The sequence below is a fragment of the Larus michahellis genome, chromosome 7 (assembly GCF_964199755.1).
Source record: "Larus michahellis chromosome 7, bLarMic1.1, whole genome shotgun sequence".
Lineage (NCBI taxonomy): Eukaryota > Metazoa > Chordata > Aves > Charadriiformes > Laridae > Larus > Larus michahellis.
In genome coordinates this window covers 11,952,603-11,965,963 of record NC_133902.1, presented here as the reverse complement: position 1 = coordinate 11,965,963, position 13,361 = coordinate 11,952,603, and the positions used below count along the sequence as shown (strand labels likewise).

The 13,361-nt window shown below is 51.1% G+C and overlaps 1 protein-coding gene across 4 annotated transcripts in view; it reads left to right on the top strand.

The window, feature by feature from the left end:
• CALN1 (calneuron 1) overlaps window positions 1-13,361 on the top strand; it is a 165,057-nt gene that overhangs the window by 13,456 nt on the left and 138,240 nt on the right. For all 4 annotated transcript variants that reach the window (XM_074594795.1, XM_074594793.1, XM_074594796.1 and 1 more), the window contains one exon: window positions 4,955-5,149. In XM_074594795.1, the coding sequence (XP_074450896.1) occupies window positions 5,028-5,149 (122 nt within the window). In that variant the 5' untranslated portion in view covers window positions 4,955-5,027. The remainder of the gene's footprint in view (window positions 1-4,954; window positions 5,150-13,361) is intronic.

Below are 13,361 nucleotides of genomic sequence, written 5' to 3'. Positions count from 1 at the left end.
CAGCTCTCCTGGGGCATAGCAGATGTCTTGTGGTTCTTGACTACATAAAGATTGTGATTTGCAGTCTCTGGGGTCAGGGAAGCACGCCAGTCTTTGATCCAGCAGTGAGTCAGAAGGTGGGATGTGTTGTCTGAAAGCATCTCTCAGTTTGAAAGAAGGTCTTGAGCCAAGGACTTTTGCTTCCTAGTGGAGTTACCTCCAGGCTTGTATCATGTCCTTGGGTGGGTTTCCCTTAAGTTCTCCTGCTGCTGCTTCACACTGTGTAAATAGTTGAGTATTCACACTGGACATGAAGAAATAACAACCTACTGTCTGGGTTTTTTCCTGGTAGGACAAGATATATGAGCTCTACTCTCTGTCCTAGTGAGTTTTTAAGTATTTTTTTATAACCGGAGCTAAACCAGCTCCTGATTTCTGATAGCCTGATGTTTAGGCCATGCACTTTGCTGTTCTGAATCTGGCCAGCTGTGCTCCTGGGCGCGGGTCACCTGCCTCTCGCTTGAATGTCGGAGACCAGTGGAGCTCACAGCTGAACAGGGCACATCACAGACACCTTCTCCCTACATCAACCAGTGGTGTCTGGTGAACTTAGCCTTTCTTGTCAAATGTTCTTGGCCTTTATGAAGTGCCAGCAAATTAAGTGTTTTGCATTAGTCACCGTCTTTTGTCAGACTTGCTTTTTCTTCATTGGCTTAAAGCCACACATGAATTTAGGGTTGGATCAAGCTGAACTTCAAGTTCTGCTTGAGAAGATCAAGAGAACGAGAAGATCATTTCCATGACCCTGTATTGTTCATTGATGCTTAGATGGGCTGGAGATGGTGAGGGCTGGGGGACTTTGCCTTTACTGTTGCCTGATACGACATAGGAGCTGCAGGCTGGGTGTTTTGGGAACAGCCATATACACATGTGTTTGACTCAGCCACAGCCTCACCATTCCCAAGGCTATCAACCATCTTGAATCCTATCTGAAAATACCATGAGGGAGCATTTGAGGCATTTATTACTGGGTGAAGATGTATGTCCATGGTGGTGTGCTTCCATCCCCACCAGGAACAGAGCAGCCCAAGCTACAAACAACATTCTCGCTACTCCAGGTGCCAAGTGCATTTCTTCAGCTTGTTCTCCAACTTGGAGGGCAACGTATGCATTAAAAAAAATAACCCTTGCATCAAAGTGCCTGTAAGCCATGTTAGTCATCTTGGATGTTACAGAGTGCCCTATGAATGGAAGTGCTCTGTGTATGAAGGAGATGATGATGCACGATCTCCCTCCCCTCCCGCCTGCGCTCTTCCAGCCCGCTCTCATCTCTGTGATCCTCTCCCCTCTCCTCTGCCTCCGCGGGAAAGAAAAATGAGATGTGAAAGGAAAGAAGTGTTGAGGAAAATCTGGAAATCCAGATGTCTCAGCATCAGAGACACAGTCCAAGCTGTGTCCTTGATGGCTTGTAACGAGGAGCATTGGAGTGACTGAAAGCCCTGACCCCCAGCCAGTCATTGTACCTGCTCTCAACTACTCTGAGAGGTGAAGTCTGGAGCAGCTGCTGATTTTCATTTTAAGTCTTGGGGTTTGAGCTATTAATAAGCCTGGAAAATAACCACATGTTCTCTGAATTGTATAACAGATGTTAAATTCCCCAAGATGAAGAGGTGTCAGCCTGATGGAAGAAGTGATGTGAGGACCTTTCTTTTTCCTTTGGGCTGGGTTTCTCCTCTTATTAGCAAAATTGGTTATCTGCCGGTGGAAGCGAAAAGAAAATTAGTCTCACCCCATCAGTTTTGACCCAACCCCGCTGTTCCCCGGCTCTTTGCTTTTTGCCCATGTTTATGCATTTCTTGCCATTCTCCAGCATCAGATTTTGAAGACAAGTGCCATCCAAACTGAAGTCCCATTGAAAGAATGTGTTGTGATGAAGAGCTGTTGAATGAGTCACTGCGCTCGCGCTGGCAAAGTGGGCTGCGGAACGGGCCAGATCCTTACACTTGGCACGAGAGAGCAAGAAGCGAAAGAGGAAAGTAAACTTGGGGCCAGGAGCACTGCAGTGCTCGGCCAGCCAAGGCGGCTGGGTTGCAAATGCTTTCCCACTTAACCATTTCAGCGAGGCAGCTGCCGCCAAGGCAGGGACATGTTCCCAGCCTCACCGGGGTAGCTGGAGACAGGTTGAAGGTGAATACGGAGGAGGTGCCCTAGTCAGGGGATTAAGAAGGGGATCATTTCTGTCTTTTTGACAGCCATATTTTTTTTTAAGGTTATCTTCTTCATGGTCCTCCTCTGTCCCAGAGCGAGCACTTGTGGCTCCATATGGGGAAAGGTCCCCAGCAGCTCAGGATGGCATTTAACCAGGATGACTCTCTTCCTAGGACACCTCTCTTATGCCTCTTGGTACCTTGCATAAAGATGGAGGGAAGTGGTCATCAGCTGCGTTACATGCAGCTGAGCTGTCCCTTGGGAGACACATTTATAAATGTGGATTGAAGACACTGGGCCCCAGGGGTACCACATTTGCTGTGGGTGCAGATACACAGCAAGACTAATAAATCAGCCTCTGCGCTGATAGAGATGCCTGCGCTCTTGACTGTGACCCTGCTGGCTGCTCCCTCCGAGGGGTGACTTGGCTCAGACGCTTGTTTCTGAGCTCTACTTTAGCATCTCCTGTGACACACCCGCTGGCATGACAGCTGCGAGCGCTTGTTCCAACACAACGTGCCCTTTCCTCCTGCGGATGCTCCTGGGGAAACATAGCTCAAGCGGGAACAGGCTCACGGGGGAAAGTCCCCCTGGAGGTGTGAGCTGCGTTCTGCCACCACCAATAATGCGACTGTAGAGAGGGGCCCTCCTGGATTCCTCCCTCTTTTTTCATGCCTTGTACCAGGGAGTGGGAGAAATTGCGGAATGCGAGTTCCTGCTATGTGTGAAATCCAGCAAGACCATGAACGTAATGGGAACCTCCTGGGTACTGGGGCCTAATGTGGACAGCAGACTTCCTGGCACAAGTCTGGGTCCCCCACACCAGGAATCCTGCCAGAACTGACTGTCAGCCACTTTAAGGAGGAAATAAAGAAGACATGGAGAGCAGGGGACCAGATTTTGAGTGGTTTCACCATTTCCTCACAGTTCCCCTTAGCTTGTCCTTCAGGAGCAGTTGACAGTCTTGCACTCTGTGTTATTCTCTGCTCACTACTGATTAATGGGCTCCTGATGTCGTTACTTATTTCATTATCCAATCAATCTGGAAGATCAGCCGTTAACTAGAAGAAAAAAAAAAAAAAAGACAGTTTCTTACTGGCATTAAGTGTTCGGCTAGCAGGGTAAAGTGCAGGGTTCACATTTAAGAGTAAGAGCAAGACACTATTAGCAACAAAATTCGCAATAAAAGCCATCTGTAAATTTGCACTATTCGGAGAAAGAGTAGAGTCCGGCTATCAGAGGAGGTGCTGCAAAACGCAGAGGTAAATGAGGGAGTCCAAAAAATGTAAGGGCCATGTCAAGACCCCAAGTGGAGCCTCGGAGAGTTGGTAATAACAGTGGTAGTAGTAATAATAGTACTGATAATAGTACACCTGGGAGGTCAGGCCTCAAGTGCGTTAGGTGCTGGGCAATTGCAGCGAAAATGGCAAATAAGTTCTTGCCTCAAAGTGCTTAAAAACAATGTAGGAGGAGAGCGAGGCCAGACGGCTGGTGAGAGATGGGCACGGGAGAGGAGAGAGGTATGGGCGGCTGGCACAAGGAGGGTACAGCCCAGGGCACCAGCAGGCTCACGCTCTCATGGAGGTGGTTTCGGGAAGGATAAAAAGGTGCATATGTGGATTGGTTGGGAGCCCTTGCCCGGGCGCAAGGGCCAGCACAGGGGAAGGAACAAAGTGCTTGTTCAACGTGTAAGGAGAGCCTGCTAGTGGCTGACATTGCTGGCTGGTTGAAGGCATGGGTTGATGTCCCAATGGGAATGAGAGATGATGGGTCAACCAGGTACAAGCCACGATGCGTCCTGGCAGTGGAGGCACTGGTTTGTCTTGGATGCAGAAGGGAAGGGGGAGCTGTGGAGAGGCACGTCCACAGTGGTGGGAAATGAGCTTTGCAGATGTCTTTTGAACGACAATGGTGCAGCAGGTGGTGTGTGACGATGGACAGGTGCTTAGTGACGCAGCGCGGGTGGTGTTGGTCAGAGGTCTCCTGTGTCACCACTGGGGAAGAGATGCTTGCTGAAAGGGACACCCTGCCTGGGCTCTCGGGGGCTGGGTGTACCCAGCGCAGGCGGGTGCCCTGCAGAGATACTTGCGCGGCTCTTGGCAAGAGCATGGAAGAGCCAAGGCTGCCCCGGCTCCTCCTCTTGCGCAAGGGTGCTTGCACCCACATCCCTGAAACACGGGGGCACCGGCTGGACCCAGCTCACTCCTAGGAACAGCGGGCTATCTCCATGGGAGGGAGGTGGGCACGCTCTCGGCTGCATGCAGGGACCCCTGTGCTGACGTGCTCCAGGCTGGTGGGCGTGGACACGGAGCACACAAGGGACTCGTGGCATCGCGCATTCACGCTCGGCACTGCCGCACCAGCACCTGCCCAGCGCTTCCGAGGAGGAGACGCCTGTGGACGCTGCAGGTCTGTGCTCTCGTGACTACTGGGCTGCAGCTGAGCCAGCCCTGGCTGTTTCATTTGATCTGTGCCAGCTCTGCCTTGCAAAACATATGAGCAAATCGCTGTTGCCCCCTGGAAGGAGCAGGGCTGTGTCCCAAAGCACACTATTCCCATGGCATTTAACATTCTCTGCGAAACCAGCTTTTATTTAGAACTGAACATCTGTTCCAGATGTGGTTATCCACTGCCTGCGTTGCCGCGCTCCTGCCATTGTTGTCCTGCTACACAGTGAAAGGCTGGCATGAATTATTGAAAGATCGAGTTTAAATAAATGATAAAGTGGTACTGTGCGTGCAGTTGAGTTTCTGTCCCTTCCTTACAGAGTCACACTGCCGACTTTGATGTCCCCATGATGAGCTCGCACATCACCCAGAACCTGCTGTCTCATCTGCCTGATGGGGCTGATCGAAGAGCGTGGAGAGGGGCAGCCCAAGCATGAAGGTGGCCGAGGGGACGAGTCTCCTGGCGAGAAGGAGGAGCCGCAGCAGAGAAGCAGGCAACCAGAGTTCCCCTCCTGGCAAGTGTCTGTCTCCTCTCAAACCGTTCCCCGTGACGGGGGGGAGCTGGCACGGGGTGGGGTGGTGCTCGCGGAGGGCAGTCGGTGCCGGGAGGACGAGGTGGGAGGGATGTGGACAGGTTCCCAGGGTGGGCAGTGGGGACCGTGCCCGGCACTGGCAGCGGGTGCGTGCATTGAGAATCTGATAGCGTTAACGGAGCCTTAGTTAAAAATCCTGGAGTAAAACCTCATCCTGGGGAAACATCTTGGGGGACCGTGCCGAAAGCGAACGTATCCAGACCGTCTGTATGCACGCCATGGGCAAGGGGCGCTCTGGGTTTGGGCCTGCTGTGGGTCTAAGCAAGCCAAACCCTCCTTTTTTTGTTGGCTCTGAGCTGGGAAGTCCAAATGGATTTTTGGAAGCCTGGTAGTCTTGGAAATCGATTTTTTTTTTTTTTTTTTTCCCAAAAAAAATATTTTTTTTTTTTCTTCACCGTTTTGAAAAATGGCTTGACTCACAGTTGCATGAGGCTGTGGGGATTCACAGCAGACCATCTGTTTCAGCTGTTCGCAGTCATTAATTTTTTTCATAGTTTTTGCTACTTTTGAGGTACTTTGGGGGGAAAGAAATACGTTCTTGATGGCATTGGAGGACTTCAAAGTCGCTTACATTTAATTTTATTTTTTTTCTCAGAGAAACAATATACACTGGATGCAGTTGTTATAAAAGAACTACATTTTTATTAGGTTTTCTAAATGGGGAATTTGTCTCCTGCGGACAAGCAGGAGGACAGTGTGTTGTTTATCTCCTTTCCACCGTGCATTTGGTTAATACTGGCCTTGCTACTGTACTGTGATACATCTACTAAGGAGTTTTTTCCTGGGTTAACTAGAAAAGTATTCATTTAAAAAAAAAAATATATATAGTGAGATTTTTCTTTTAAGCCACTACGTTTCTGGAGCTAAGTACTTACTGATTAAATCAGCCTCATTGTCTCCAGTCGTTCTACCCAGAAACTGGAAAATTACTCAACTCCTTGACAGGTGTTCACAGCTGATGGCTCAGATTTGTGAATCGAGTGCCGGGGCATATGGCATGATAAATAATAGAACAAACCAATCCTATTGACACCGTCCACCCTCCAGCCTGCGCTCATTTATCCTTGTGCCTTGCTCTCGCCGTGCGACAGCCCGTGCCCCAAGCCAGCTCCTCTCGGAGGTGCCGCTCCCGAGCCGCTGACCGACGTGTTGGGGCTCAGTCTTGGAGCCAAGTCTCGTAGTGCTGGTTTTGCAGAGACCTGAGCTCGGCCTGATGGGCAGGTGTCCACCGTGGGGTTGCTCCCTTGTCTGCTTCATTAGTTGGTTCAGCTGGTGCTTGCGTTGGCACATCGTGTTGGGGTTTGCCCAAGAGCCTCGCTGGCGGTTACCCTGTTGCACATGTAGGGTTTTAGGTGCAGGAGAAAAACTTCCTTGGGTTTAAGGGGTGCTGGGAAAAGGCTGGTAGCACGAGGGAGGGTGCAGTATCCTGTGTGGAAACGTGTGATGGGGAGATGGTGGCAGCTCCTCCAGAGGATGCAGAGTCCTGGCTTCATGCAAACACGAAGCCGTGGCCCGGTAGTGGGCAGAGCAGAGCGCTCTGCACTGGGCTCACAGTTGTGCTGGTTTGGCTCATGTGTCCTTGAAAAGAAAAAGCTGCAGACAGGAGGTAAAACATGAGCCGCGAACCTCCAAACCTACTCTTGAGTCTTACGATGGTGGGAGACTGCGGAGCAGAGACTGAGTATCTCAGACCTGCCCGTGACACCTGGCTGAGGTGACAGCCAGAGAGCCGTGGAGTATTTCCAGCCATCCATTAGGACTGTGGCTTTCAGCAAAATTACAAATGCGTCCTGGAAAAGGCTCCTTCGAGCTGGCCAAAGAGCCGTTATTGTTTCTGAGCACGGGAGCCGGTTCTGCGCTTGGCAGCCGGTGCGGGACCGTGCCGCGGCCGAGCCCAGCGCGTGCCACTGCGGAGCGAGCTGGCGCCGGGGGACACCACGGGGACGGTGCCTCCTCCTGTCCTGCTGCCTGCTTCAGGGGGGAACGTGCTGGGAAAACCCAAATACCCCTGTAGTGCAAAGCAAAGGGTCCATAGGACGTGCCCGGAGAGCTCAGCATCAGGTCTATGATGCTCCCGTCTGCATTTTCGGGTATGGCCTGTTGTCCTGGTTGAGGTAAAACAGAACCAACTTTCTGTTCAGTAATTTTACTTCTTAGCGAGGCCTCTTCTCACTCTCTGAAATTAACAGCATGTTGTGCTGAAAACGGTTTGTTCAGAGTGATAAGACCAATGTTTACAGTTCGTGCCAAGGAATGGTACGCAGAGGCTCTTGCTTACACTCCCTGCTGTAACAACCAAGGTCAGCTAATTTCGTTATTTGCCCCGTTGGAGGGTCGGAAGCGGAAAAGCGTAGAGGGGTCCCACCTTTGGGGGGAGCGGACAGGATGGGTGACCCAAAATTGACGACCAGGGTATTCCATCCCATCTGCCCCATGCTCACTGTAAAAGCTGAGGGATCCAAAGGGTCAACGCTCTTCCTTTAATGGCCGACATCCGAGGAGGACCCTGTCTGTTCATCTGCCTTTGATCCCGATCCGTGGGTTCCTGATCTCAGCTCTGGAACACAGTTCCCACCCGTCGCCGAGTCCAGTCTGGGACTTCCCCAGTGCCTGCCGGTGACATCATCCTGGGAGCTTAATAGGGTTTTTTGTACACACTGTATCTATTTCATTATTTTCCTTTTTATCTTATTATTAATATTTCATTAAAGTAGTTTAGTTTCTTCTAAACTCGTAAATCTCTTTATCTCTCCTCCTCCTCCTCTCCGTGCATGAGAGGTTGGAGGGGGGGAGCATCTGTCGCTGGCCATTGGCCAATTTGGCCAAAACCACGACACCTGTGTCCACCTCTTGTCCTTTGCATGCGGAGGAACAGGACGTGTCCCTTCCCTCCGTCTCTTGCTCTCGTCTCTGAGCGAGGCGTGTGCCCCGAGTAATCCGGGGCAGCCAGCGCACAGCCGTGCCTGCTGCAGGCTCGCCAGCGGAAGGTGGAGGAATGCACATCTGGAGGCTCGGAGACGTTTGGTGCCTGTGTGGTTTTCATTTGGAGGCCTTTCCGTTGTTGATTGACTTAATTAAAATTAAAAACAAGAGAAGCAGACAGGATTGGGCTTTTTTTTTTTTTTTTTTAATGAAATGCCTCGCTTTGAGGGCTACAGAGCCAATTTTCATTTTGAAATTTCCTTTAATTTTATTTTTAAAGTCCCGTCCCCCCCCCCCCCCCCGCCCCCCAAAAAATAATTTTGAGCTGCAAACTGAAAGGAGGTGTTAGACTTTGTAAACCCAACCCCAAATCTCTTAACCGACTCAAAAGGCATTTTCTGTTTTGCAAAGTTAATTTTCTGGGGGGGGAAGGAATATTTCCTTTATTTTCCAAATAAAAGCAGTGCTTTTTAAAAACAAACTGTATTCACCAAGGTACCTACAATACTCCTCACGTTTTGCCCCAGCAGGGAGAGATGTGGGTTGGTGCTCAGATGTGGGATGCTGAAAGCCTGCTCCATGGGCCAGAGTCTTTCTGGGGCACGGCTCGAGATGCGCAGGTTTAATGAAGAGGGAGGAAGATGATCAGCGATCCTGGGGTCCCCGTTTGTTTTTCACGCCCCAGCATGTGTCTGATTTTTTTTCCTTGCAGCCATCCTCCTCCTCCCTCTGCCAGGTCAGACCTCGGTGCATCCCTAAGACACCCCACTTCAGGCACATCAAGAAAGGCTGTGCCCTAAAATCACTGCCCAGATCCCAAGTGAGATGTAAAAGTTTAAAAAAAAAAAAAAAAAAAAAAAAAAAAAAAGGGGGAGTGGAGGGGGAAGAAAATATCTTCCCATGAGGAAATTTGCCTGTTAACACCCCAGACACAAAAGTCTCAATGGAGCTTTTCCCCTCCGAACCAGCTAAAATGTCTCTCACTGATGGGAAGTCTAAAAATAAGCGCGTTCTCCACAAACAGCTTAAAGATGTCGAAAATGAAAAGCAACAAAGGATGTAGGACGTATGAGTCACTAAATTACAGGGCTATCTTTCTAAGAGCAAAACAAAACAAAACAAAAAAAAAAACCAAACCCCAAAAAAAACCCCCAACCCTCCCCGCTGGAAATTCATTGTGAGTTTTCTGGGTTTGCTTTGGGGCTGTTTGCCCCGCGGTGCCTGCGCAGAGGCGTCGTATTTTTGTGGGCTAGCGAAGGGCTGAAACCTCATCCATTTCTCTATTACACGGCGTGCCAGAGCTGCTCTGTATAAATAATAAGAGTAAAAACCAGTCTGCTCAACGGCATGAACAGGAGGTGCTTTTCTCTCGCACATGGGCATTTCTGTTGATTTATTTATTTTTTTTTTTTTCCTTTTTTTGAGATAAACCCCTTGCACGAGCTCGCTGGATGTCAAGCTTTCTTGTCGGGAGGAGTGTAAGCGTACGTTCGTCTCGCCAGCGTGTTCTTCTGGCCCCGGCTAAGCCACAAGAGTTTGGCCTCTCGGGTGGGAGCGAGCAGATTTTTGTGGGTGTAATCGCATTTCTCTATAGCTTTATGTTGTTGAGATAATGTAATTAAAAGGAGTTCTCGGTTTGGTTTGGGTTCCCCTCCCCCCCTCCCCTCCTCCCTGAAGGTCTCATTCCATGATGAGCTCCGCTGGGGTGGACTCTGTTGCAAAACTGAAGCTTTTTTAGCATTTGCAGATGAGCTTGACTCAAAATCTTGGCGTCTGAGGCAGCAGGACAGGGGGTGGCCGGGTGCCAAACCTGTGCCTACATCTGAGGTTTGCAGCCAGCCCCAATCTCCCCCATGGGGCTGAAGCGAAACGTTGGATCCTGGCAGATGGTGGGGCTGGGGACGTGGCTCTGCCAAGCGCTGCCCCGGCCCAAGCCTGCTGCTGGCCTGTACGAGACCCTTGCCGGGGTCTGCGGCAGCTGGAGGCTGCCCCTTTCCACCCATCATCGTTGCCACCTTCATCCGTCACAGAATCATAGAGTGTGTTGGGTTGGAAGTGACCTCTAAAGGCCATCTAGTCCAGCCCCCCTGCAGTCAGCAGGGACATCTTCAACCAGATCAGGTTGCTCAGAGCCTCATCCAGCCTGGCCTTGAACATCTCCAGGGATGGGGCCTCCACCACCTCTCTGGGGCAACCTGGGCCAGTGTCTCACCCCCCTCAGTGTAAAGAACTTCCTAATGGCTCATCTAAACCTGCCCTGCTCTAGTTTAAACCATTGCCTCTCGTCCTATGGCTCCATGCCCTTGCAAACAGCCCCTCCCCAGCTTTCCTGTAGCCCCTTTAGGGACTGGAAGGTCACTATAAGGTCCCCCCGGAGCCTTCTCTTCTCCAGGCTGAACACCCCCAGCTCTCTCAGCCTGTCCTCACAGCAGAGGGGCTCCAGCCCTTGGATCGTCTTCGTGGCCCTCCTCTGGTCCCACTCCAGCAGGTCCATGTCCTTCTTGTGCTGAGGGCTCCAGAGCTGGACACAGTGCTCCAGGTGGGGTCTCAGGAGAGCAGAGCAGAGGGGGAGAATCCCCTCTCTGGATCTGCTGGCCACGCTGCTTTTGATGCAGCCCAGGATGCCGTTGGCCTTCTGGGTTGCGAGCGCCCGTTGTCGGCTCGTGTCCAGCTTTTCATCCACCGGTGCCCCCAAGCCCTTTTCCGCAGGGCTGCTCTCTATCGCCTCATCCCCCAGCCTGGATTGGTAAGGAGGGTTGTCCCGACCCAAGTGTAGGACCTTGCACTCGGCCTGGTTGAACTAATCCTCTTCCACACTGCGGCGCGGGGGAGGAAAGGCAGCGGCGCCGGAGCCCTTCCCCTCGCGGTACCCGCTGGCTCGCTCCCGGCCCAAATCAACCCATCCATCAATAAATGAGTCGTCCGCGTTGGCAGGGACAATAAAGGCTGCGCACAACGATCATAAATCCTGGAGCGGAGCTCGCTCGGCAACGATTTAATTTAGATATTTAGTTCTGAAATGCGCTAATTAAACTTCAGAATAAAGCAGCCAGCGCAAAAGCGAGATGGATAAAAAGTTAAAAAAAAAAAGAAAAAGTTTCTCCTGGAATAATTAACCATCATTAAAACATGAAAATCCAGGCTGGGGAGCAATTGTACGCCTTCCACAAAGCGTTTCGTCAGAAATAATGGGATGAAATTAAGCAATACAAAAATGTAGGCTGAAAGTTGAAAAACTGATCCCACTCGTGAGACCCACCAGGCTGTGAAATGTTACCGAACCCTCCCCGGGGAGCGGCCGAACGCGGATTTCTCAGGATGTTTAAAATTGGTCTGGACAGAAGCCCCTTCCCCAGTACTGCGGGGACTAATTACAGACCTCCTCTCGCTTCGATGGGCCTTACAGCTCTTTGAGTTTTCATTTCAGTGGGTCATCCCTCACTGGAAAAACAAAACCCCAAACAACTATTTAATTTCAATAGAGGACTTTCTTATCTGAGGGACCTCCAAGTTTAACCCTCCAGGCCTTGCGTCTGGATGTTATAAGGGATATTTTGAAGACACCAGCCTCTTCTAAAATCATAGACTGGCTTGCCCTGCCTCCCCTTGGACGCCGCATTTATTGCTGCCATATTTATCGCGTGCTCACCCCACGCTTCGGCCACCGCTTTCCTCCGTCTCCCGAAAGGGAGGGGAGACCCGGCTGCGCAGCGGCGGCCGGGGGCTCACTCAGCGTCTCCCGGGCGAGCGGGGCGGCCCCCGCAGGTAAATCAGCCTGACTGGTGTACAACAGCTCGATAGCAAATTACACCCGGCGATAATCCACTTGTTATTAGAGTGACAGCTCAGCGCTGACAGTGACAACTATCACCGGGCCCCAACAGGCAGCCAGGCGGGTCTCTGACAACAGCCTTCCCTGCCTTGCATAATTTTTCAGCGCGTTGCTTCGGCACATTAGCATTATACTGTCTCTCGCCGTATCATTTTCGGGAGGGTAACGCGAGCTGCACGGTGCTGATTTCCCAGGTAGCCCTCTCTTCTGGCGAGCGTGCCTTCCCGCCGCCGCCCCCCCCCCCCCGCCCCGCCACCCGCCGCGCTACCGAGGGCTTGCTGCTTAAAACCAGAGGGTTTGGCACCCTCGGCTCTGTATTTTAACAAAGAAAAAGGAAAAAAAAAAAAAAAAAAAAGGGCCACTGGCTGGTCTTGTTTACGCGGATGCAAGTTTGGGGATATTCTGGGTACATTTAGGGATTGATGAGAACTGGGTCCTTTAACAATTTTTAATAATAAATACATAAGCCTAATGGCTTTTCCAGCTACTGTTTTCAGCCATGAAACTTGGAACCTTTTTGGCTAATGTTTTCCAGAGCCGAGGGGAAGGAAATTAGCTAAAGGCAGGGAATAATGTTCTGCAAATGAGGGGCTTTGCCCCCACTGTACTCACGTAAGCAGCCCGGGGGAAGCTGAGGGAGTCACAGGTGAAAGTTTCCTTATGGATCAAGCGAAAAAAGAGATTACAAGGAAAAGGACAACGAGGCGATCGATCGGAGTCTCACCCTGTGAAACAGAATTCGGTCCCATCATTCAGCTTCCAGGGATGGTGCTGAGGGCCACGCTGCGGGAGCAGGATTTATCTTCTCACTGGACGTAGGAATGGCAATAACTGAATAAAAATGGTAAAACAGCAGGGTGTAGCCAGGCCTGCAGAGCCCTGATGATTTATACGGGACTTGGACCACGGCTAAATTCCTGCATTCCCATCCAGGCCCGGGACCCAGTGAGTCGGCAGCGGTGTGGGCGCGGGGATGCAGAAAGCCCACGCCTGGGCGGGATGGCCGAGCTGGGGAAGTAGAAACAGTCTGACACCAACGGAAATGGGATTTCTAGTTTGCGTAGGGAGCGGAGAAAGCAAAAATCCCTCGGCCCGAGGTCCCTGAGCCCCTGATCATGTTCCTTCTGATGGTAAAATCCCAGCACGGGCATGGCATGACCCAGGAGGCTGGAAGGAAGGATTTTTCCATCAGAAAAGCACAACACAGGAGGATGTGGATTAGACACCTTTCAGCCATAAAATCGACACTTATTCTGAAGGCTTTGTTCGATGCTGACACAGTTGTGGGAGTGTTGCTGTAGATGCTGGGTGGTTCTCCGGGCTGTTTCCCGGATCCAACCAAGGCAGTTTTGGTCGACGTGTGTTGAATCTTGGGTTCCC